The 26,322-nt window shown below is 43.8% G+C and overlaps 3 protein-coding genes across 3 annotated transcripts in view; 1 reads left to right on the top strand and 2 right to left on the bottom strand.

Moving 5' to 3' along the window:
• The window catches only part of T265_15355 (hypothetical protein), a gene marked incomplete at both ends in the record, with an annotated part of 31,984 nt that extends 24,036 nt beyond the window's left edge, over positions 1-7,948 (bottom strand). Inside the window, 4 exons of the mRNA XM_009177711.1 lie at positions 1,262-2,109; positions 4,096-4,174; positions 6,066-6,266; positions 7,802-7,948. Of these exons, the coding sequence (XP_009175975.1) occupies positions 1,262-2,109; positions 4,096-4,174; positions 6,066-6,266; positions 7,802-7,948 (1,275 nt within the window). The remainder of the gene's footprint in view (positions 1-1,261; positions 2,110-4,095; positions 4,175-6,065; positions 6,267-7,801) is intronic.
• Positions 7,949-13,969: 6,021 nt separating this feature from the next.
• On the top strand, positions 13,970-23,267 carry T265_11135 (hypothetical protein; the record flags this gene model as incomplete). The annotated part of the gene is made up of 4 exons (XM_009177710.1): positions 13,970-14,057; positions 14,099-14,211; positions 17,460-17,526; positions 23,095-23,267. The coding sequence occupies 4 exons, from the start codon at positions 13,970-13,972 to the stop codon at positions 23,265-23,267; spliced, it is 441 nt and encodes a 146-aa protein (XP_009175974.1).
• T265_11134 (hypothetical protein) lies at positions 14,077-23,298 on the bottom strand (the record flags this gene model as incomplete). Its single annotated transcript, XM_009177709.1, has 3 exons — positions 14,077-14,242; positions 17,408-17,585; positions 23,244-23,298. 3 exons carry the CDS (start codon positions 23,296-23,298, stop codon positions 14,077-14,079), a joined length of 399 nt encoding a protein of 132 aa, XP_009175973.1.
• Positions 23,299-26,322: the final 3,024 nt, after the last annotated feature.

Raw genomic sequence — 26,322 nt, 5'->3', positions numbered from 1 at the left:
ATTCACAAGGTTAATTCTCGCTAGGAAACGGAGACCAAATGAGTTTGTTTGCGTGTGTCTATAAATAAATCTAGGAACAAATGAAGAAACAGACAAACGAGACGGTGAGAAAAGATCTGTGATCGGAACACGTGCATGGGGATTGCTGAGCAGATGGAAACGTACGACATTCCACCTACTTGACATCGTTTGTTAGGATCGATTCATACAACGGCAAGCTTATCCGAAATAATACCAGTTCATTTTCACCTGAACAACACTCAACTGTTTTGGGGTTTTGAAGTGAACCTTTGTGAGGAGATGTTTCTTGGGTATACTGTTCGTCATAAGAAATGCTTCTCTCTGTAAGTCAGTTTGTAGTTCAAGCGAACTTGAGAATGATCATACGGGCAACCCACTTAATTCCACAGGACAAGAGGTTTTCGGGCCCAAAAAGTAATCATTTAGGTGGGGATAACACGTTGGTCTTCATCGATTTGTCCTTCATACTTGTATTACTGGAAGGCTAAATGACGAATGAGAACACACAGGGGCTTCAGTACATGGAGTGCTTCCAGCAAATTTGTCTAAAAACGACTGCCCACTGACTTCTTTTCCTGTGGAACGAGTGAATACCTTTCACCAATTCCCCGAGGTACTACAACAACCCTACACTGAACACCCTGTCCTGTAACGATCTCCCTTCTCATTATAACGTGTGATTGTGCGACGATACTCGCGTCTTTACTATGCCAAAATCGATGTTGGCAGTCTTGTATTGTGCCATGCCTAAACTGCGGGCCACAGCTGGCTTGAGGACTAGTCTTGTAGTTTGTATAGCCAGAGAAACACATTGGTAGCAGATTATATGGCGTCACCATCACTCGGGCGGTCACATACACGGAGGACAGAATAAAGCCTTCGCTGCGGAGTTATTAGAAAATGTCAACTGACCAGTTACAGACTATCGGACAGGGAAGCAAAACTCTCATTTGCATCTTATTTACAACTGAACATTCATCTTCTCTTGAACGCGTCCTCCTGAAATTTACTGGATATTCATGACTGCTGCTCAAATCCAAGCAAATGCTACAAAGTCACTCCACAAATTCCTTAACAGATCTTCCTTTTCAAGAGAAGCAAAGCGGATTTACAAGAAGAAAACATACTACTCGCGTGCCTCTCCCATCAGTAGTATCATCGCTACAATGGTAGCTGTGCCTGTTATGCAGTTCTCGATCAGAAACTATACCGTAGACATAACACCAGAGCATCAACTTACCTGACTGATATCTGAACACCATGCAGCTTTTTCTTGAAGCGTGGAGGCCACAAGCCAAATACTGGTTGGCTGACCGTTTTTGGGCTCCCAAATGAGTCGAAAATCGAGATTCCCGTAATCTGCCTTGTCATTTCCGCTACTGTTTATCGGGGTGGCGGTAGATGTACTCAACATACTGAAGTTGCTACTTAAACGGTGGATCAGAGGAAGTGGAGGGATGTTAGGGAAACCGCTGGAAGTAGGCAGAGAATTGACCACATTCGCGTCTGACGTGGGACCAGCAGCTGTCCTCGAACCACTGTCTGTTTCCGTAGGGGCTGTGCACAATGATGTGGAATGTCGATGAGGGACAGCTGTTGTTGAACCAGCCCAAGATCTGGTCGTCGTTCCCGATGGACAGCCCGACAAGGCGGACCCGCTTGAATGACGGGTCGCATTGTCCGATGGCGTCAGTCTTCTGGATGGAGTCATTCCCGAGGTCAACGGACCTGAATCAGCGCGAATCGGAGGTTTGTGACATATCTGGCTGCCGGGCATGGTTGCCATGGTCGTCGAAGTGTTGTCCTTTGAGGGGGTTGTTGCAAAGTTGTTCGGAGCACTTATGGAAACAGGTGCTCGGGCGGCGGGGGAAAATGGATCTAAAGAACGTCGTCCAACGTTCCCCATTGTTTGTTCACTCAAAGGAGGTCCTATGCATGGTGTTGGGAAGAAAAGGGTAGAGAGGTGGAATTGAACAACCGCAGCCAAATACTGACTCCAATGGGTCACTCCAAAGAGTGGTGAACACAGCTCATAATTAGCGGGGTCCCTGAGAGCACGATTGCACACTGAAGAAAACAACAGACAGTCTGAGATTCCATATCGTGACAAATTTGCGAAAATCAACAACAGTATCTTAACCTTTCACATTAAAAATGGCCAGCAAGGAGACACCGGTGGAAGGTCGAGAACTAGTATAAATTATCAACTGGTCCCGAGAAGGGTATTAGGTGGTCAGATAACAAACGAATTTGTTTAAGTTATTGATAGAGCAGCAAGTCAAGGACGCATGTCCCATGTGAGATCGTACAAGGTGAAACAAGTACTTTGGAAAAATCGCGTGTGCACACAGGCCAAGTTTATACGGTAACTGCCTCAGCTAATGGTGGCGGACGAATTCCATCTAGTTTAGGGTAATGACCTGAGACGCGGCCGAGACATTTGATCGATACTCACCTTTTGTCTGATAAGGTCGGCCGTTTCGTCGATCCACTAGTACTGAGTGTAGGCGGGTAGTGTTCACGAACGCTTTCAGACAGAAGCCAACAAAACTCGAGCCGCATGAATAAGTGATATTCTACCGATGGAAAGAATCACTGGATTTCGGCAAAATTTCAACCATTTGTCATGGCTTCGGTTACGTGGTGGCTAGTTACCGCATCAGTAGTATCTTCTCTGAAAAGTTAGATGTATAAGATATTCTTCCATGGTACATGTATGTAAATGATGAATGTTTCTCTTGGATGTTTGCGGCAGTGGATTTCAAGAGAGTAGCTACTCGGAATGAACAGGTTAGACTGACAGGAGAGCTCTTGAACAGAATTTCCGGTACACATCCTTCTAGCTCTCCCTGTCTGGTAACAAGCAAAGTTACGTTTCTGTTCGAGAAGAACAAAGCTAAACAAAGCGAAGACTGTTTGGATTTGCTTTCCATCATGGACTTTATGTTCACATAGGGTGCTGAAAGTGTAGGAGACTTAGTCTTTTCCTCAGCTTGTCTATATCCCCGTCATCGATGACGTTTTCGTGAATATATACCTTTGTCAAGGCACTTCCGTGACATGCGCAAGCTTGCCAGTTTGCTGGCGAATTCATGTCAACCTGACTCTTTTGAATTCGCTGCTCTATCGAAATCTTACATTCCGCGTGTAAGTCTTCAGTGGGTCCCCACGCCCGGTTGACTGTCGCGAGCAGTTCAACATAGATCTTCAACTCTTTCTTGTAGAGGGCTGCTTGTAAATAACTACCCCAAAACAAACTCTACTATCATGTCTTCACAGCCTAGTAAGTCTTTGTACCTAAGCCGTGGTCAGGTCAACAAAGTTCCAAGACTAAATCAATCCCCATTGGGACTTATTAGGGTGTCCTTAGGTAACAATTTCAGGCCGCCTATCTCAAGTCCAAGCAATCAATTCCCAGAGAATCAGACGGCCTAGTAAAAAGCAACTGAATACAGAATCTTCTGAGTAACTCAAGGTCTCTTAAAGTCAACGGTTTAATGGCGGCTAGTCACGATAAAAAAAGCACAACAAATGATAAGTGGTGAGAAACAAACTGACAAAGTTAGCGAACTACACTCATTTGCAAACCAATTTGGTTTTTGCGAGAGACTCACCTGGAACCCAACGGAATCACTCGCTTGTGATGTCCCTAAGCAACTGAGTGTGCTACCCCAGGCCGCCTCATGTTCCAGTTGCTACAATATTCGAGATACACGTATATTTGTAATGCACTACTCATAAGGTTGCTGAAAATTCTTCGACTGCCCACGACAGGTTTCGACATTCTTGGGGCTCATCAGGCAGGCACAGTCCCCAAGTTTTCGTCAATCTTATGTTCTACTTGAATCCCAATTTGCACGAAATTAGCGAAATACACTCATTTGCAGAGTTAGAATAGGCCACGACTTGACCAAATCATCATTGCGAAAACACCAGCTACTGGATCACGTGAATCATCAGACTATTAGTTTCATAGAACAGATGCGGTTTTATGTGATTCAATGCCCATCATCTAACCACAAGTCTAAATTCAGCTGTTCCAATTAATATATGTGAAAAAAACACGACACTTACCGTCATCATCAGCATTGAGCAGCGAGGCCGATGTGTCTTCAACCAGCGTACATTCAATCAGGGATATTTTCCCGTAATTCTAAAAACCAGAAAAGCCCGATAAAAGTACCTTTTTCTACTAACCACGGCTCATGCATAGTTTTGACTTCTAGTTTGTATAAGTTAAAAACCCAGGTCAATTTTCATTAGGAATCAATACATTTTACTTGGCTTGGCGACGATCACAGTAGGGCCATTTTCATGTGTCCAAGGGAAAGGCTAACCTACAGGTAATCAGCTACCCTACAGATAGTAGATAGGTTCTTAAAACTCTAAAAGAGCGAGCAAGTAAAAAACAAACTGTCAAGATATTACAACTTAGTGATATCACGTCCGTTATCACAAAACGTCTAGCCAGGGAAGTCCCAGACTAAAGGGGCCCCACTAATGATGAGGTTGTCCAATCCAAATCCCCGAAGCAGCCATTTCTATATCCTGTGAGCTTTTTTGGCCCCGATCGATCCAGCAGAGCGTACAATCAACGAGAGATGTACGGAGAGACATCCCATAGTTTCTGCAGGAAGTGTCTTTGTATGTCACTATTGAAGAAGTTCAGTTCAGAAGTCCATCCACTCCAACCGTTTATAACACTCTTGGTCCGAATATGTTGCACAGAGGCCACCTCGCGTTTCATTTGGGTCGATTTTTAAGCTATCGATACGTTTTGCTTCATATGAAGGAATTTGCGCGCAGGACCCACGGAGATCCTAAAACTGGCCTCACCCTTCTTGGTCCCTATCCACTAAAACTCTCTGAATCTCACTAGTCTTTTTGCTTTCTTGATGACCAAATCGTAAACGAGTGAACTTGTGCACTCAGCTGTACAATTATGGGAGACTAAGCAAAATGTCTAAATTTTTGATGAGCGGTTGTTACGACATGCACGTTCAGCAAGTGTCATGAAAGAGAAAAACGAGATTGTTAAAACGGTTTACTCAGAAATGAGAACTCAACTGCAGCGTCCTTAGTATGAGTCCCAGGAAGGGCAGAACTGATAACGAACTATACGGGGCTTCCAAAGACCGTGTGAACTTGGACGTATTTTACAATCATCTCGTTCCAGAGTCGATTGACCAGGCAGTATTCAACCAGTGAGGTAGGAAACATTGACTGAACTAGCGTGCGGACCCCGGACCCCCATACTGAGAAGTCAATGCTCTGAGAGCCAGAAAATGCCAGATCACATGATACGAACTTGAGACCGCAGGTCAGTAAAACTATAATCCAATCCGGTGCAAGCTGGCTAATCATGACTGAGCACAAAATCCCAAGCGGTTTCAAAACTCATTAGAAATCTTTAGGATGTGCACTGTTGATGATTCTCGATGGCGATAAATGCCTCTCAGGTTCAAGATATTTGGTTGCAAAGTCTGAAGCTTCCAGAGTATTTCAAGACACTTAGTGTCCCTATATGTGTGTGTAGTACATGTGGAAAGCGAATGTACGTGGTAAAAAACTACTCCGCTGAACCCTCTTCCTTCGTAATTCTTTTAAAATGATCCGATATTGTTCAGGAAGAACGCCACAGGTGTTTCGAAGATAACATGGCTCAAATGATCAGTAGGTGACACACGGCGCTCGAGAAGAGCGGCAGAGTAAATTGGGGATCACGCTGCACCACGAAAAAATATCGTCAGTGGACAGCGCGCCAGTTTGTCTGACCGGAATCTAATGCGCTTAATGATGTGTTTGCATTTTTCGTACAAGCATTTATTTCCACTGGATAGAAACAATATTTGAGTACTGGCATGCCTCACAAAAGAGCATGTATACCGAAGAAACTAGAAATTTGTGACAAGTTTAATCGAAAAATATCAAATTCAGAATGCAGATCAATGAGAATCGGACAGTCGGTTCTTATCACCGCCAACGACTTATGAGACTGGTCGATGCATGATAGAAACCGTTACAGTTGATAGCGCGTTGCTAACCTTGACCAATCGGAGCCTTCCGTTATTCGTCCTTGCGGTAATGAGCAGATGATTGGTGAACAGAAAGACCTGTCTGACTGCCTCTTTCTTCTCACGCGCAGATCCACCAAAGTTGCCCAGCCTGGATCGTGAAGAACGTGGTTTATCGCAAATCACCTGTATCAGAGTACCTGTTAGAATGCAACCAATGACAAGTGGAATCTGGGGAGTGTTGCACAAAATCATGCGTTCATGCGAAACAACAAGACACATGTTGAGTACGCTAGAGTTCACCTACTGAGAGATCAGGTGTGCTGTCCTCTTAATTCGCGTTTCCTGAGCAGAGTTTTTAGACAATAAATTGCAACTCTGAAGTTGTAACTGAGGAGACAATTTCTAAGACTTACTCATGAATGAAAATACTGTACAGTATATTGAATATGGACAATCTTGAATCCGAGATGGTTGAATTACCTCAACCTACCTTGTTTCCCCATATGGTAGAACTGATTCGTTACTAAATTTAGACGTTTATTCAGATAGTTAGCTGGTAGGGCGCCAGATGAATGTGTTAGAACAACGACATGGAACGTCGACCGTAGTGGCTCAGGGAGTAGATTACTCGGTCAGAAAACAGGTCATCGTTTCGTCTACCACCCCTTGAATCAGCGACCATGCCTGTTCGAGAACTTAAGCCGTATCCGATACAGCACAGAGTTGCATAGCGTGTGGTAATATTCGCCTATGACGGTAAGAATCCCAATCGAATTACCACAGAATAACCGGCATCAGTGTTTGGTGAATTATGTTCACACAGGTGACATGCCACCTTGATACTGAAAGTTCGTTTTCTACAAAATTCCCTTTTTTCGAAGATGAGGCACCGGTATGTGGACTGAATACCTCATCAGGAGAGCCTGTGGCCCTCTGGTCTCTATTACTGCTCAGTTATCGACCCAATGTAGCTAGCGGCCCTGTTATCTCAGCTGTGACCAGTTAGTGCCAGGTTCCAGCACCAAATAGATTCCTGATTCCGTTTCAAAAACTAAAATCTAAAACACTTTTCTCATTATGGTGGAATTTTGTCCTGGATGCAGCAAAATTCTGGGAAGGGGTTCTAGTACCCATCCTGTGGCTGATGGTCTGGGGAAGAAGAACGCCAAATTAGAGGAGTGAACCTTGAAACATTAAGCACGGCTTTTCTAATACAGGACTAAGAGGTTAGAGACTATCAAGCCATCAGCGCTTTTTGATGATTCCGAATAAGCAAAAAAAAATATAGCTCCAAAATTACATCTGGCCACTTACAGAACGAAATGTTCATCGATATATTTATTTTGTGCAAGTCGAACGGATGAAACGAGCGGTGGCTCACGAACACTTTGTCACTGAAATATGGATTAAACATTGTCTCGACAAAGCACTAGTCACCTGAAAAAATGTCTGTTCGCAAGACAAGTGACACGAGTTACTGTGTGGGCAACTAGTCTCCATGAGAGGCGGACGAGTTGATTAAGCAAACCGCCATCATAGCCTTCTTTGATGGGGGCGCAAGGCGAACGTCGCCAACTCAAGTGTGAACCAGCGCACCAGAGACGCGATGCGCTGAACACCCAAAATGACGCAGAACTAAGACTTTAACTTAAATGCCGATAACCAATTCCAATCTACTACTACTGAGTAATCAGCAGCTCAAAAAAGGCTAAAAAAATTACGTTGGCGCAATGGACCTAGGGCTGGAAGGAACTTGGGCGAACACTTGTTTCCGGAGTTCGAAAAAAATGCTCACCTTGACGAACAAATACTTGATTGACATCCAACAGCAACTCGCACCCATCTACAATCATACGTTCAATCGCCAGATTTTTCCGAATGTTCTCCGTTTCACTAACCTCATCGTGCATAATCTGTCCGGGGGGAGCGAGAGGAATAAAACAAAGAAATGTAAGTCGCAAGACAAATGAGACAAAGAGAAAGTGACTCATTCCCATTGGTTTACTTATCAACCGAGCTTCGACAGAGTCAAATGAAGGCCCTTAACGTGCACACCGTTCCACCGAGGTAGGCGTCTCCTGGGTTTATGGATGACAATTCACAGAAAACTTGAGACACCCTTTGAATACACAGAAAAGCAGGAATGCTTTAACGCCACTGCTGATATGAAATCCTCCACCACGCCCAAGTCTTACGAGAACACCTGGAGACAAAATTACCTGCTTACCCATGTTTTTTTTCACCACAAATAACGTCCCTTTAGGAAAGGATTTCAATGGTTTACTGGTCACCAGAGACCTAGCATAGGCACTGGAACATCGAACCAAGCCATCATGTCATCTGTGCGAGAGTGGCTTCGATGATATCCCCTTATTTTGCCCGTTGGTCTCACTTTGTTCTATTTCAATGTGCACATGTGTGCGTATGACATTTTGATTGATTCTGCTCCATTACTGCCCCAGGTTTGGGGGCACTATCACTTTTCTGTCTGTAGGCTCGCTGCTCTAGTGTCATCAGACGGACCCAGTCTTAAACCCCCGCGAGACAGAACAGGTGTGAGAGGTCCGCTGTTCCACTAGAGTACCTCAAACTCCTGACCAAACAAGGCAGAGATCGTCCACATCCCAGAAATCGCTTGATAATGCTGATTTATTATACCAAGAACGCACACCAGGGAAGCACTTATCTACTGAAACGGATTTTCTCCCTACAGACTCAATGCTTGTTGAAATTCTATTCCCAAAATTTTCATACCATTAGCAAACTATATGCCACTCGGGTAGAAGCATACCACACACGATTAACAAACCATTCAACTGAGAAGTTTTCATTCGAGAATCGAGTAAACAAGTGACCGCTTGATATGAATTCCGTGAGTTGATTTCACTCGTGGCCGACGGGAGGTCGCCGTTTTAACTAACCCCGGAGATCCGTGAGGTGCACACTGCCGATTATTTCCAATTAGAACGGATGAACTTCACTCTCGTAAGGAACTCCAGACCACACGTCTGTTGTCACGACGTCGATATTCTTTTGCACGCTAGTGATGGCAAACTTTATTTCAAAGTGAAACAGAGTCTGTGTAAAAACATTTATTTGTCTGCTTGTCTGCTTGTAGCTGAGAGCTATCGCAGCATTCTGAGTCCCGCAATCAATATGCACTGAAATTCAAGGACTTCGCAACTAATGAAACCTACCAACTTATATTACTGAACGCCGTTGTGTTAGGCGAAATTCCACACGGATCCCTCCTTAACGCTCGCACTCAGGTGCTGCTGTGGCTGAGGAGCCTAGCCAACGCAAGATTGGCCGAAATTTCGGGATGCTTGCCAGTCCATCATCAAGCCGAGATCTGATTGGTCGAAAGTCTGGACCCAACAGCCAATCGTGGCCCAGTATTGGCCGAATGCCAGCTGCCAATGGCACATCCAGAAAGCGTCAGAATTTCCAGAAAGTTGTTGCCGCTTACGCTACATATATGAAGCGCTGTAAAAAAGTCCTTTACCTCGTTTTCTGCGTTAATATACCTTGTGTAACTTTAGTGGTTATTTTGCCGTGAACGCTAGCTTGGGATGCTCAGACCGACAACTAAGCTGAGAAAAATACTGTTACTACACGTTGTGACCACGTATTTAAGTGCATCGCTGGCTGCAACCGTCAGAGGGAAGGATGGAATATCCAAACAGGATAAAGCAGATGTACATCTTGCTAAGGATGATCATTAACGTGAAGTGCTCTACGAAGGTCTCCTCATGATTGTTGAGAACTATATTCAAAATTCCGAGTTGTCTTTCTTGATCGCGCACTGCTTATAAGATTGCTGTGAACGGATCGCGAACCCTGACCGAGACGGCTCAAAGTTTAGGGCACGAAACTACTGACCGGAAGGTCCATGGTTCAAACGCAACCTCGGTAACTTGACTGCTGTTGTCTGAACTTGGGCGACTTGAGCCCTTATGCTTCATGAACCGAAAGGGTGGTACAGCTAAACGAAGATGACATCCAGAGCCCACTCCTCTCAGCTGGGTGTAGTTTTTGATCTACCAGCAACCTCATGTTTTATTTAAACATTAAATTTTACATAACTGTAAAGGGTCGTCGAAGAGCCTCCATCAGTCAAGAACGATAGTTTCAGCTTCCGAACGTCATTACAGACATGAAGTGGCTCTTTGGTAGCACACCAGGTTGTAGAATATCATGGAAAGGCGAGGGGGCGGTGTGAAGCCCAGCCGACCGGGTAACAACCTTGACGAAGAATCGGGGGTTTGGTCTGTGTGATGAATCTGTTGACAAGCCGTCAAGAGTTTTCATCGAAATATTGTTTCACAACTGGTACGGGAATATTGAAGAATATACCACAGACAGAAAGGCAACGAGGCGCCCTACTCGAAAAGCCAGTCAATATCAAATTGCATGACGATAGCCTGTGATTGCAGGTCAGTGCTCCTGAATTTCGTTCAGAGGAAAACCAATCGTGAGTGGACGGAAGAGTATGAAAACTTCTAGCCAAAAATCGCTGCTTCGAACCTCGTTAGCGATTTCGCGGGAAAAAGAATGTTGATGATTCCCAACGAGTGCGCCAAAGTGCAAATGTTCATGACCTCAGAACCGAGCCTGTAGCTACTCAGAAATAGGAATGAGAATGCGGTAGTTGAAGTGCTTTCATCGCATTGCTCTTATGTAAAGTGAGACTGGTCCAGAAAACTTCCAGCTGGCCTGCTAGCCAAAAAGTCATCGATTTCCATTTTGTTGGACTTGACCAGCCGTGAAAAAGGTGAGTGGCTCCTCTGGGTTTGTCGGGTAGTGCATTATGATTTTCAGACATGCACTGAATTCCCTGCCTGTCCGGTCATTTCTGAGAAAGCGTACATTTAATTGTTTGCCTCCAACCTACCATTCTTTAAATTTAGCTGGATAGAATGGCTTAGGTTTTGCGGGAAGGTCTTCAGAGGATTCTGAAATATTTCGGTGACACGTATATAAATCAATTAATCAATAATTGTCATGTGTTCTGTGGCAAGGAAATTTCACTTGTATGCTGGTCCCGCTTAGTAGGTTACAAGGGGATGGAGCAGAATTTTGCGATTCATCTGAACAGAATCCTACAGGTATCCGACATATTGCTGTGTCGGTGAGTTAATGCATATTAACGCAAAATGGTGAAGCGTGTAATATTCCACCGTCCCAACAATTGGGTTATGAAAGACTTGTTTTTTTTCTTCAGCGAAATCATTTGCAAAGGGTTATGAAAGACTTGTTTTTTTTCTTCAGCGAAATACACTCATTTGCAAACAAACTTGGTCTTGCGAGAGACTCACCTGGAACCCAAATGAACCTCTCGCATGTGATGTTTCCAAGCAACTGAATGTTTCAGTTAGTACGATATTCGAGATATTCACAGTGCACTACTCATAAAGTTGTTGAAAATGCTACGGCATTCACTTGCATAGGAATGCCATAAACGAGAGATTCAGCTGAGTTCAGGATAAGTCTTCCGCACAATCAAATTTGCTAGAAAATGAGTTTATTTCGCTAATTTTTCGGAATTTGAGTTCAAGTAGAACATAGGGTTGGTGGTAGCTTAGGGAATGCGTCTACCTGATGAGCTCCAAGAAGGAGGAAACTGGTCGTAGGGCGCTTAAAATTTTTCAGCAACCTTATGAGTATTGCGTTACGACACATCTGGTTAGTAATTGAGCTATATAAATGATATTAATGCTTCGAAGTACTAATCCAATATCTGGATCAACTGCGTGAGGCACTTGCTCTAGACGAGGACATTAGTCGTTGTGCCATTTTGTTCCACAAGATCTCCCTCCTAGAGCAGGGATAGCGATTCAAAGCATTCGTCTCTGTTGGGACAATCCTACATCTTGGGAGATTCTCCATAGGGCTGAAGAACTGTTTTGACATGAGGTAAAGTACACATTTTGTCGAAATGCAGTCATTCGCAAACTGAATTTGTGTTAACGGAAACTCAACTGAGTCCCGTTTGTATCGTTGATTTATTGAATAAGTTACATTAGGAAGCAGAAGCCCAAATTTGATGTTGTCCAACGTGCTGGTAAGTTCCACACGCAGTGAGCAGCACTGATAGCATTTTTAATTTTGAAAATTCAATTTAGTTTGACTAGGTTTGGAGAAGCCTGAAATCAGTCAGATTCTTCTGGGAAGTGACGTCTCTTCAGGGGGCTCGCTTGGGGAATTACTTTAGCTTCTTTCAAACCCGGCAAACCAACCCGGGATTACAGATGAACTGGACCAAGTGAAATTGCTATTACTCTCAGTATTGACTAGCTTACGATTTACGCTCAGTCACTTCATCCAATTGGAAAATTCACTGGACACCTTTAGGATTTGCTTACTGGTCCAGCGGTCTGCTGGACTAGACAAAGTTACCGGAGGGTTTCGACAATCCTGACTCTACGAATCCCGAACAGAGACACTTCCCTTTCACACATGAGTCAGAGGGATCCTGTTCAAGAAGAACAGTAGGACTGAGCAGTAAAGTAATATTTCCGCGATACCATGCATTTCATTGGCTAAAACAAACTGATCGATTTGTGTTAATCTTATCCTTGTGATATTTGCGTAAAACACAAATTATGGGACTAGCCCAGTCCGAGTGTTGATGATCAACGTCGATACCGCACATGGCAGTGAGGCTAAGTCCACCAATTACTTTCTATTTGATTCTGGAACGATAAAACTAAATGTAATCGGGAGTTGGTCCCGCATGTGAGGTTGACCTGCACCGAAAAGCCAAAAAGCACTGTTTAATCATTGTTGGAAACCGTTAGCACAATAGATATTGCGAATCAAAGAGAGAATCGATGTCTAAACAAATGTTTGAGGTCTCGTCAGATCACGTGGTGAGTGTTCGGTTGTGAGTATCAACGCAAGTGGGCTGAGAATAGTCTGCAACTTTGCTAATTTATGGAAGCATAATGGTCCGAAGCGCTTTAAAGCAGAATGGAAGCCTTTTGGGGCAGATCAACCCGTAGGCACGGGATATGGTTGAACAGTAGCGTCATTCTGTTGGAGTATCACATCAACTCGTCTAGTCGTAGCAACCAGCGAATAACTCACCACTAGGGAAGCAGGAATTCCACACACAGTCCACCGATCAATACTGATCACATACTCGTTAAGCATACTGAGAAAGCATCTCTAACCTCCTAAGTGGAAATGGCATCGTCACTCACTCACCAAAGTTGATAATGCACTCAGTTCAAACTAGACTTGAGATCGTTTGAATGCCACCTCCTGGATCGTCTTTTCATACAGGGTGGTTTTTGCATCTTTCGCCGTTTCTAGAGCACTTTCACGAAAGGCGATGAAACTTCTCTGAACCTGATGCTCTCTTCGGTTACCAATCAACTAGAGTACTAACTAAAGTAATAATGACCAACAAACGCCTAGTGCAGCCAATCAGAAGGGAGATGGTGAAAAACTGTTTTTTACCGGCTGCCCCGTCAAACTCCGTTTTCTGCACTATTCGGATCTCAACCCGACTGAGATACGGAACTTCCCGTATTGTCTCGCAACGTATTTTCCTGTCTTTCTGCGAATCTTGGGTGGCAGTCAAAACAATTGATTGTAGGGATTTGATTAGGCTTTGTTGGTCTGGACAAAGTGGCTGAGATTATGGTCCTCCCCCTAAGGTATCGCTTCGATTTCTAGAAGTTTCATTCGCAATGCACTACCCATAAGGCTGCTGAAAATCCGTCGACAGCCCACGACTGGTTTCACCCTTCTTGGGGCTCATCAGGTAGGCGCAGTCCTCGAGTTTCCGTCAACCTTATGTTCTACTTGAAACCAAATCGCACGAAATTAGCGAAACCTACTCATTTGAAAACTAATTTGGTTTTTCGAGACAGTCGTCCGGAAACCAGCTGAATCTCTCACCTGTGATGTTTTCAGGCAACTGAATGCGCTGTACCAGGCCGCATGGTGTTTCATTTGCTACGATTTTCAAGATATCGCGATACATGTATAAACGTAATACACTACTCATAGGTTGCTAAAAATTTGAAAACTAATTTGGTTTTTCGAGACAGTCGTCCGGAAACCAGCTGAATCTCTCGCCTGTGATGTTTCCAGGCAACTGAATGCGCTGTACCAGGCCGCATGGTGTTTCATTTGCTACGATTTTCAAGATATCGCGATACATGTATAAACGTAATACACTACTCATAGGGTTGCTAAAAATTCTTTAGGTATCTTGCAAGGAATAGGCCTTTCATAATTACAAACTGAAGATAATGGAAATTAATTAAAGTTAACTATCACACCTCCTTACCGAAACACACTCAGTCACAAACCAATTTTGTATTGCGGGAGACCCATCTGGAACTCATCTGAATCTTTCGTTTATTATGAGCCCCAAAAAGGGCGAAACCTTGGGCTGTCGAAGAATTTTCACCAAACTTACCCCCTGCTTGTTTCAGCTTTCTTTGTGGTTTTTAGGCTCCACAGCGACAAAAAAGTGCGAAATCACCGACTTTTCGACTAGTCATCAAGTTTAATGGTGTCCCGGCAACACAGATGCCTAGTTATCCCGACTAAGGATTGCCGTGTTCCAGGCTCAAATTAGTCCGCTAAACATGACAACAGGAATAGGCATACCCCGTAGGTCACCTTGAGAGAATGCACCCAATTTCATGACCACTCTTGGTTTTCCTATCCTTATGAGCTGTATTAGCTGTGGTTTCATAGAAACGGCTTGACTTGGTGACAATATTGCTTGTGTTTACTTTTAACGGGGCGTCAAACGAAAGTCTGGTTTATGAAAAATTTTCAACTGTTCCATTGAGAGCGATATTCGGGATATCGAAGAATCTTCCCATGACACAGCATACTAATTATAACACTCACACAGTATTTCGTGCAAACGAGACCATATATCCTTGACTGTTTGTGAATCTATCGAGGGTAATTCATAGTGAGAAAGGAGAACCTCAATTGCAGTAACTTTTACAACCCAACCTTTAGATCACATTGGGTGACCTTGGTCATGAGCCTCATCATCATCACTGGCGGCCACACCAGAAGAAAACGTTGACGCCCCACTGCCATACAGGCATCACAGTGCATCTGAATAAAGTCTTAGACGGAAAGAGAGGAAATGAGACGGCGAGAGGGACCTAAGGCTAGCCAACCACCAACATCTGAAATTCCTACGGCTCCAACATTCAAGCAGACCATTTGAACAACATGGATGCCAGTGATATTGGTTGGCTGTAAAATCCTGAAGAATCTCCAGCCATGCTCAGAGAGGGGTACGTTAACCCATTCCTGGAAGGCGAAAGGCACCCAAATGTTTCACTGTATTCCTCATCCCGTTCTCCCACTCCGAATTAGTCACGAAGACAATGCTCTTGTCGACGTCAGGAACAAAGTAACGAGATTGTTTTGCTCAAGGCCAAGGTCATCGAAAGTAATCGAAAGTTTGGGTTATAAAAGACCGTACTATTAACGCTGTGCTTGTCCATTAACTGTCATTATACATAAGGTCTCATAAGGTCAATAGAAAATTCTTGACAGTTCAATACTGGTTTTGCCATTCTTGCGACTGAGCAGGTAGGCATATCCGCGTGTTCCAATCAGCCACCGTCCACATTGTACGCGAATTACACTCATTTACGAACTTCCTTAATGTTACAGGAAGACTGACTTTGATCTACCGTTTATGCTATCCTTCTAAGAGTCTTTAGTAACCTCGTGAGTAGTACACCACGCCTAGAAAATAATTTTTTGCATGCGATACTCAAGATTTCTATTCCACTGTATACCTACATGTATAGATTACGCAAAAACAAGAATTCAGAACTACATAATCGGATAAATGAATCAGCCACCTCCCAAAAACACCTCGGAGAGGCTTGATTGGGACAACATACACACTGTCACAGAACTATAAGGCGAAAGTAATGTTTTGACCTAGCAACCCCGTTGAATGCGCGGGCAAGTAAAAATTTTTCGTTACGCACTAAATTCAAGGGACTGTGCGAAAAACGCGAAACCCCATGTGCAAACTAGACACAACCAAGACTTCATCTGCAAATGAAGCCAATCTGTGCCAAAGTGCTGTGAGGTACTGCACAGTGGTTTCGTCCTTGTAAGGAATCACCAATATGCCACGCATCTCCCGAGCACAAACGGAGGTCTGAACCCGAGGCTTTCTGGCTCATCATCATCGACAGTATAACATCAGTGTTTGTCACTGATGCTTCGCTGCTGTACTTTCTGGCTAATATTTGGGGGCAAAACCATTCGGTAGCGAGTGGGTGAGCATCAGTGTGCTTAACTATTACTCAGGCAGGATATAGTGTTATTCACACTTCAGTCATTGAATTACATCACGTGACCACGTGTTGACTGACTTTTCAACTGACGACTTGTCAGATCGAATTTTCACATAAATCTGATCAATCGTGTCTTCAACCCTGAAGTGTAAGGAACTAAATTTCACGAAACAGTACACCGCAGAGGGTACTAGATGCCTCGCTCAGGAACTCGCATGCCAAACGTTCTTTTGAAGAATGTCCAAAATGAGAGATCTAGTTGAATCTCTCGTTAACTCCAAACTAATCTTCAAGTGGTCAGTGTGTTAGTTGTGTACAATCTAGTGTTCGGTTCGGACATAAGGAAACTACGCCTATCTGATGAGTTCGGTGGTTGGCTGTCGAAGATCTTCAGCAACCTTATAGGTAATATTCTGTAATGCACAGATAAGCTGACCCGATAGAAATAAAGCTTTTGAATGTTTTTGCGTCAATGGAAGATTTCCTAGAACGTCAAGTTTCACATTCCTTGACATGTCAGTCTAGAAAACCGGTACCTTTGTTTGGAACAGTGCTCGCTGCTCGAAATTCGCTGACCAATCAGCCTTCGAAAATTCTTTAGTTGACTTAAAACCTATGAGAATTTACTGAAAACATGAGTAGCAAGACCGATCCGGCGTGAGCTTTATAGACCCGTTTTTGTCCATGTGAGCACGTTCGAGTCACTTTTCGAGCTGTCGATTCATTCGATAGAAAAAGTGCAGAAATGTTCAAACCATGGTATCAGGAAGGTCAGATCCCTGAAAGTAACCTAAGAACGCCCGAAAACTACTGCTCCATCAAAATCTCAACAGGAAATCCGGCAAGCATCCAGGCCAGTCAATCATTCAATCAATTCAGCAAAAGCTGATGGGTGTTCATGCACGCCACAGAAGCACCACCGAATATGATCAGCGTTCAGGCATTTGATAAAGGCACGATCGATGTTGACGGGTGTTCACTAACGCCTATTAGACAGCCTGGTTCAATGTCATAAAGTGTCCTTTAAATAGATTGGGGCCATTGTAACGTTTGCTCTCCCACTCGCTTGTTCGGAATGTAGCTGTTGTGTTCTCTTCTGTGAGTCTTTTTTCAGGCACTGGGCACTGGAGCGGGTCAGCAGCAGATACCACAGATTGGCGAACCAGCAGATATAACACATGGTGGATTTTTTTGTACGATCTTAGACTAACTGGTCGCTGCCATCTTGATACCAACGTATCTACCAGGAAATCGATGAAACGTGATGATCTTCGTTGGTGTTGTTCACCATTCGCTACAGACAAGCTCAGGACCCCGACTCGTTGTCCGATGCTCACGACGTTCCCAGGCTATCCAGTTGTCAAGGCTCGCAATCAACATAGCCATTCGAATGTTCCCCAGGCGTGAACGGCACGGACGTACCTGGCATGGATGACCTGAATGACGCGGATTTGGTACACCCATACAACACAACTCAAGCCCCTGCCCTATTCAGTCAGCGGCGGTGGTAGGAACATCAATGGAATTAGAAACTCACTCACTGCACAACCCAGTTCAGTAGTATAAACTCAACATTTTACATCAGATTAAAATACGGAAATCCAAGAAATCAGCGTTATTGAAAAGAAGTGAAAATATCCGCTGCAGGATCCGTAGAACGTGTATTCATGTAATTTTTGGTTACAAATTCGTTATTCTCTTCTGGTCTATTATTCCGATGATTCTGTACCAAAGAGGAGAAAAAACAACAGACTCGATTTTCGCTCTTATTAGAGGCCATAAGCACTGCTTTTTCTTGTTCATGCCAGGATTCGAACCCCGGATAGCCATACTAGACGCAGCTGAGTCATCAGGCCTCAGCAGACCAACGTGTTCAAACTTAAGTGATGTGGCTGGTTGACCCAACCTCAGCATTACGGTGTAGGACAAAATGTGAGTTCAACAGTCAACAAAATACGGCTATCGTGAACATTCTTCACTGGAACTGGGAATAGAGCTGTCCGAACAGTTTCGGTGTACGTGCACACAATTCATCAAGCCCTGTTTATTGACGACCCGGAAATTCACGTTACCACTGGTTGCAAAAAATATAAGCACCGAGTTCTAATCTGCCCAACTGCAGCATTTGTGATTGGTAACGTTATTAGGCTACGCAAAGGGCAGTTGTAACTTTTGTAGTTGCAGAATTTCCACACATTATGTGACGAAAGTCATGAAGGCATGTAAAACAGATCAATGTCTTGCTTCAGACCATGCTCAGAATTTCTAAGAAATCTGACTACTCAACAGTAGTCAGGTGTTAGTCCCGACTTTCTCCCGCCCGCCGTGAGATTTTGACTGAAGACGTGGTGCCTCAGCGCTAACCACATGCTGGCTTGTAGCCAAATCAGCACTTACGTTCTTCTACGTTGTCAGGATATTTACATTTTCCGCGGAAAATTCCTTGTTAGGGTTGACAACGAGGTTCATTACTAAATTTAGTACGCTTGAGTTCAAAATAAAGTCGAAGGACCAGGATTCGAATGCAAAGCCGGCAATAGACGTTTGACTGGAGTTTATTTTGTCCTGCTGAGCGTATGTATCTTCAGTTCGCAATGCGATTCAAAATGACATTTAACGAGGCTTGGATGGGTATTTTTCGGTCCGCTGCTCCAGTGACAGGGCCGTTGCCAAAGGCTGTGTGCGACAAAATAAATATATGCGATGTCCAAAGAAAACTGGTAAACAGGGTTGGCGAGTTTCTACTGATTAGAAAATCATAAAGGTTGAAAGAAATAGGTTTTCTGTGACCGTGTTAGACAAGACTTCGAATTGCTAAGTTTCAGATAAAATAATACATTACACGGTCTTCCAAAATTCTATTCTAAACGCTGTTTGTCTGTCGAACAAACGGATTCGTGGAGTTGGAACAACAGACAAAGCCAGGATTACAAAAATAACACCAGGTGGTTTGCAACTAGACATGTTTTTACCATGAGAACGGTCAACATTCTATACGTAAGTTACTGATGGTATCGATTTCTAGCTTCTCGTTGGAGTCGGTTGTCAAGGTGTCACCCCCTTGATTGCCTGTCTCAGTTTCTCTGGTCCCTCAAACTTTGTTGACCAGTTAACATTTCTGGTGTGTGTATAGCAGAACTTGTGAAATATGGAGCTGCTTGTTTGCTCACATAGGGGATTTGAATGCGTAAGGCAAAATCACGTGGCTGGTCCGGCTTCGTTTTAAACGGAGAACGGTCACGTTCCCATGCTCATTTAGGTGTCAAGAGGAGACTCCACTTTTGAAAGAGTAAAAGACGCAGTAAAATTGCTCCCTGGTCTTATTTTAAGGCAAGCAAATCAGACACCCAGACATCGATTGATTATTGATCACAGTTTCAAATCGATGGCTCTAAGCAGTGGTTAGTTGACTGATGTTCACGCATAAGATATCGAAATGGCAGGGAATGACGTTTCGTGGTTTTTAGGTCGCCGTCCGTCATCAACTTCCTCCTCTCTGGGAAATAGCATGAGGATAGTTGTTTAGGCTACAAGTTATGGAATACAGGCAAAAGTCTTCTCAACTGAATACCCTTATGCAGTAAGGCTGTCATGCAAATCGTTTTCAAGGCAGGCCAAAAGCTTTTCCATGAGTTATTCCTAACCAAGTAAAAACATCCCGGATTGATACAAATAATATTCTCTGAGATTCACGTATCCACTAAAATGAAATGCTTTGGCAATTAATTAGCATATTCACACAAAGCAGTCGCAAGTAATTTGGTAATTACCACATGCAACCTACAAATAAAACTGCACAAAGTCGACATGGCAAAGTGGAGCCACTCTACTGTGAAGTAGTAAATTGCTCCAAGCGTATTGACTTGAGGAACGGAACCAGACAGGCAAGTCCACAGGCATTCAACCGAATCAGTTGTTCCAGTGTGTATTTCATGACAGCCAGAAGAGAAACTTTGATGTTACTAGTTCGAATCAATTGCATCAGCCGCAAACGTAAAACGTGAAACCCTTGTGACAACGAAGTGAAAGTCCAGGGGGAATATTGGATGGAGTCGACCCAGAAAGGGGGCTACGTGAAAGGAATCTGCGGATATTGAAAATGTACTGAGTTGCAGATGATTCGTCAACATTCAATGAGGTGTCTTCAGATCGTAAACAGATGGTATATTCATGATGTCTTCGCAGCTGGCTAAGAAACGTTTACAAATCACTCACCAGGCTCGGCAAATGGATACAGGATAACGGAGAAATTTTATTCTAGAAAAGTTTCGTCCGACGACCGCTTGAAAATACCTCATTATACTGCATTCCGGTTCTGGTCGTCACAGATCTTGTTGGTAACCATGTATTATACAGTACTAAACGACAGCTTCAATTCACTATAATTCGCATGCATGAGGCCAACTAAATGTTCCCACCTTCTGTGAACTTAATTACTGTTTCAAACTAGGTCCTGGAATTCTGTCTTTTATTCCATTTATGGGTTCATTTCCGGATCCCGTGACACCTTTATCGAGAGAGCTGACCAATGTATTTCTTAACGACCTTGGAATACACAAAACGTAGTCGTTGAGGGGCCTTCCTTCACAATCGACTAAATCCACAAGCTGTCACATCGAAATAGAAGTTGCTGATGTCTTTAAGACAGGCCACTTGTTTGGCTGGTTGCATACCTTTATCGTACTGCTGTGCGATTAAAACCCAAAACTTCTGGCTTTGTGAGAAACATTATTGATAATAACAGTGGATCCAAAAGTGTGCGCTCACAAGTCGCCGATGTAAGCTCTTTACGTATACCGGGCTCTAACCCAGGACATATGGCTGTCAGTTTCTTTGTACCGTTCGACGTCTTGATCATACAATGCAGCGGAGTCCCACGAGAGGCCATTTTCGTGTTCACTGAACTCACTGAGTGTGGTCTCAGACAAGAAGAACAGACTCGCCCTACTTGATCATGCAAGCCTGTGCCACCTTATCACAGTGGGCCACTGAAGCAGGTGGAACCACCACATTGTTCAGTCGGCGGTTTCTGGGGTGTCAGAGGGTTAACCAGTGAACAAGCATGTGATCAGAAGGCCGTGGCGGTACAAATCAGCAATTCTTAACCTGTTTTAGTGACTCTGACGGAATAACGCTACAACTTAACGCCATATCACGCTGTTAAGTTTGCTGGATACTCTTTGACAGACCACGATCGGTTTCTCCCTTATTCTGGCTCATCAGGCAGGAGCGTTTTCCTAGTTTCTGTCAAGCATCTGTTCTAATTAAACCGACATGGGACAGATTTCGGCAAATACTCACATCTGCACGCGAATGTGGCTTGACAGGGGACCTCTCGTTTGTGATGGTCCACTGCTACGCTGCACCTATCCTATGAACCACAGAAACTGATGAAGATGAAAGCCGAAACGCGTGCTCTAAACAAGTTCTCTTGCAAAGCCATGGTAGACGAAACACACAACCCTTGAAAAAAGCTATTGATATTTAACCGAGATGACCTCAGTCTGGGAGTTTTAAGGGTAGCAACGGCCAATCATTTCGTTGTATAGATTCCTGCTATTTATCCTCCGAATCAGCACTATCTTCTACTGAAGTAAAGAATTTCAGATCGCAGTGTACTCAGATTGGTTTTTAGAAAGTAACAGTATATAAGAGAAGTAGGTAGCTGATAGGGGAGTGGAATTCGCCCAAGACTTGCTGTTCTGTTCTGATTTCAGTACTATTCCTGGAATATACTCCATTCTTGGGAGGCCATGAAGGTCTTTCATAGGTTGGCTACAGTTTTGCGCGGAATCACCTTCCAAAGATAGGCAACCTTCTGAGGGGAGAGACTAATCAGGGTTTAGCATCCCGAACTCAGTAAATGTGCAGTGTAGGACAAAACTAAACTCAACGTACAAAAGTCCATTCAACTCTATGAAAGTCGTGTGACCGCAGCACGTTTATTTAGGTATAGACATCCTGGAAGCCGACGTCAGAAGCAAAAAATATGCATCAGTAAACAGTGTTCATCAGTGCAACTTACAAGTTTGGCATTGCTATTGCAGAATGGTGTTATTACTGCGAGAAAACGACATATAATTTGGTGTCTTGAAGCCTGTAATTATAGACTCACAATTGACCACACGAAATAATTTATCGGGGCGGCCCTGTTCCTGGAATGAAAACAGATAACCTATCGAATTTGTTTTAATTATTTTATCATGTTGGCGGCAGTTTCAGGGGGTCACTTGTACTAAAACGTCCACCTCTATTGTGAGAATCCTAAACCGGGAACTAAAGCCTAAATCCTTCCATCCCGGCAGGCTCACATTTAGATCGGAATCTGGCTTCACCCGTATTGACGTTTAAAAGCAATACATACCACAGAACGCCTCGGGGTTCGTACTCAAGACGTACGACATGAAAAACCCATGTGATAATACTTCTCCGTTACCACACACCAAACAAAAAGTTTAAAAAAGCGAGTCTGACCAAGCAACAGTTTTGGGTGTTGTTTCACCTACTGATCGAACCATGTTTCATTAAGCGTCCGATGGATCAACGGCCTATCAAGATGTCTTATCCAAGCGGCACCTTTGCTTTCTTCAACCAGTAATTCAGGTTAGATATCCAAGAATCACTCAATCATCACTGACTGACAAATATTAGCTGGGCGAACTGACAAGGAGGTAGACTAAGACACACAAACAATGGACAGCTGAAAAAGTACGTCTCTATACCAGTTGCGATTATACTTTACAAACCAGGTGACTTGGACCTACAGCTTCATGGTGAAAGGAAGAAGGCCTTCGCTGCGGAGTTATTTATTGGAAATTGCCAACTGACCAGCTACAGACTATTAGACAAGGAAGCAAAACTCTCATTTGAATCTTATTTACAAAAACTGGACATGCACCTTTTCCTGAACGGGACTTCTTGAACTTTCCTGGATATTCATCGACTCCAATCATTCATTAGTCAAATTCAAGCAAATGCTACAAAGCGACTCCATAGATTCCGCAACAGACCTCCCTTTCCAAGAGACGCATAGCGAATTCACAAGAACAAAACATACTACTCGCATGCCTCTCCATCAGTAGTATCACCGTCACAGTGGTAGACTGTCAAATCTAGCGCTACATTTTGTGGCCGGTGAGGTAAGACAACTGGTGATGTCCGCTGAAAGGTCCTCCTTTGTAGCGAAATACACTCATTTGCAAACTAATTTGCTTTTTCGGGCGACCCGCCTTGAACCCAGCTGAATCTGTCGTTTGTGATGTTTCTAGGCGACTGATTGTGCTGCACCAGGCCGCCTCATGTTTCAGTCGCTACAATCTTCGGGATATCACGATGCATGTTTACTCGTAATGCACTACTCATAAGGTTGCTGAAAATCCGTCGACAGCCCACGATCGGTTTTGCTCTTCTTGGGGCTGATCAGATAGGCCTTGTTTATACACTATATGATTAGACGAGGTCACCTGTACCTTCTATTGGAAGAGTGTGCGTTGGTTCGGATAAGTTTGGTTTGATGCCAAAAGGGCTTTGGAGTCTGCGAAGATCCACCCAAATGAATCTTCGAGAGAAAAGTTTCATCAAGAAATTTTGATGGGATGCAGGGTCTGATGAACAGCTCAGCATCATTCAAAACGCCAGGCTTTTTTCAAGTACCGCACACATCGGAGTGTGCTAGTTGCTGTGGGAACACGCCTGCATGTTTTACTGAGGCAGTGTAAAATGCCGTGTGAAAACGCACCGCACCGGTGTCCTTAATGTCGCATTCACCGCGATTTATTGTCAGGCCCGAATATTCTAAATGGTTGGTGTGTTTCTCACTCACATTACCTCAAAGAGGGAGAAAGAAACCAGGTACCGTCTGCCCACTGATCGTAATTGATTGTACTTACACGGTTGTCCACTCAGTTCAGTGCCTATGTAGGAGGAAACGCGTGAACTCAACATGTGTGTACTCAACGTATGTGAACCCGACATGCGCGCCCCTGGCTCACGTGCGCGTCTGTGTCCGTGAGATGTGACCCTAGCGGCACTGCGTTGCGTATTCTGTTTTTTTTTTCAGGATTGGCAAAATGCACCTATCGGTGGGTGCATTCTAACCTTGAGGGAATCAGCTGTGTCTTGAATAGGTGCGCAAACAAGGCCAAAACTATATTCTCCCAGAAGGGAAAACGTGAAGCGTTTTGAACGTCCTCGATTAGCATAATCGGATGACTGTCTGTCTAATCTACCTCTGAAGGACATTCGAGTCAACCTCAACTCAAAAGCTGATAGACTGGGCTGAATGCGGCATACTTGCACCTGCTGTGTCGTGTGTCTCTAGCAAACATGAAAGAGCCCCAACTCATCATGACGTGCACACAGCCGTACAAAAACCGGACGACATTAAAGTACCGATCGATTTCACCTCCAGTGAACCCGAAAACTATTGCAGTAATATGGAAGTTTTAAAGTCAAAACACAGCGTAACGGGATGAGACGTTTCATTTGCCTTGGGCAACTTTTTTCTAGGAATTTTACAAAAAAATTGAATACGAATCAAATGCGGCCCCATTTGGGTCCGCTATCCTCTCTTCTGACTGGTGTCTTACTGTGGTCAGTTGACAGTCAGATGCGACCAACATGTTTGTTGCTCCGAAAATTCCCATGCAGAATAGGAACAGAGATGGACTGAACTAACAAATTTTCGGGAAGGTCTTTTCAAGTCAAACAGTTGCAAAGGATAAGACAGCATAGTTGAATGAGCATGGTGTCATGAGCAGGAAGTAAAGTGAAGGGGGACTATGGCTACCTAGTTAGTTCAAGTAATTAATAGGATGGCTTGTCATTGCGGCAGTGCTGTGGTTGTGTTAAGTATAATGTGTATGTGTGGGGGAATGAGTTGGACCATGGCAACTACAACATAAGAACAAAGCGTTTTTACCGACAAAGGATCGGGTCACTATGTTCCATAGTGATATCTTCCATCACTGCGAATGTGCTTTGCTGTACTGATCGGGGTTGATTAGCAGGCGCCTTGTAAACAATGCGGAAGCTCTGGTTGGGTATCACGTCTGTGTCTGCTTGATGTTGTACGACTGACCTGGCTATCGTCATTCTTCTTCCAGAAGCTAGTCAGGGTAGATGGTGTTCCTTGATTCATTAGCCTCCCGTTTAAGGGATCTCTGCTGGCCGACCTATTGAACAAAGTTTTCTTGCCGCAACAATCCGAACCTGATTCACAAGCAATCAGCTGTGACACTTTAATCTAAAAGATAGAATGCCAGTCCACGCCCAAAATATCTTAGTGTACTCATTCTCTTGCTACTGTGCAGCGAAATACATCGGACGCACGACTAGGCAACTCGGACAAAGAACGAAAGAACACAGTCCACCCTAACTAGGAACAAGGAGTACGAGAACCAATTCAATGTTATGTCTGGTTGTGTTAGCTCTGTATAACGGTACGTGTGACTGAGTGTACTTTGATTAGGGTGTGCCTCCGTTTGTGATGTATCTGTGATTCGTCATTGTTGAGATCCCTGCCAAGAATGCCTTCTAGTAGTCTAACCAACTCATAATGGACAAAAATCAGTTTTCGGACACTTACGGGTTATTAAACTGGAAAACAGTCGGCCCAGAAACTTTATGCATGTTTATTAACTCCCCTAAAAAAAGTCAGTGGAATCAATCTACGACTTTGTAAAGTAAATAATAAAATCTATTATCATCCTCAATGAAGCCTAGATAGAGGGAGTGAATGATGGATCTGGCAATCCGCACTGTGACCAGGTCGATTTGTGCTTCGACCACCACACCGTAGCTTTCCTAAATCACGTGACTCTCAAACTAAACGCTGATTGAACGGTGCAGGTTAACCAATGAGCTCTCGTCTCATCGAAACCCTGTTATTCGTTGCATGTGGAAATTCATTTGCAAAAGAGAGCGATTATGAATACCGCGTTTTGTTTTCAGGATATTTCGGTGTCTGGCACTTCCGT

This window comes from Opisthorchis viverrini (genome assembly GCF_000715545.1).
Source record: "Opisthorchis viverrini unplaced genomic scaffold opera_v5_450, whole genome shotgun sequence".
NCBI lineage: Eukaryota > Metazoa > Platyhelminthes > Trematoda > Opisthorchiida > Opisthorchiidae > Opisthorchis > Opisthorchis viverrini.
This window is presented reverse-complemented; position numbering and strand designations above follow the sequence as displayed.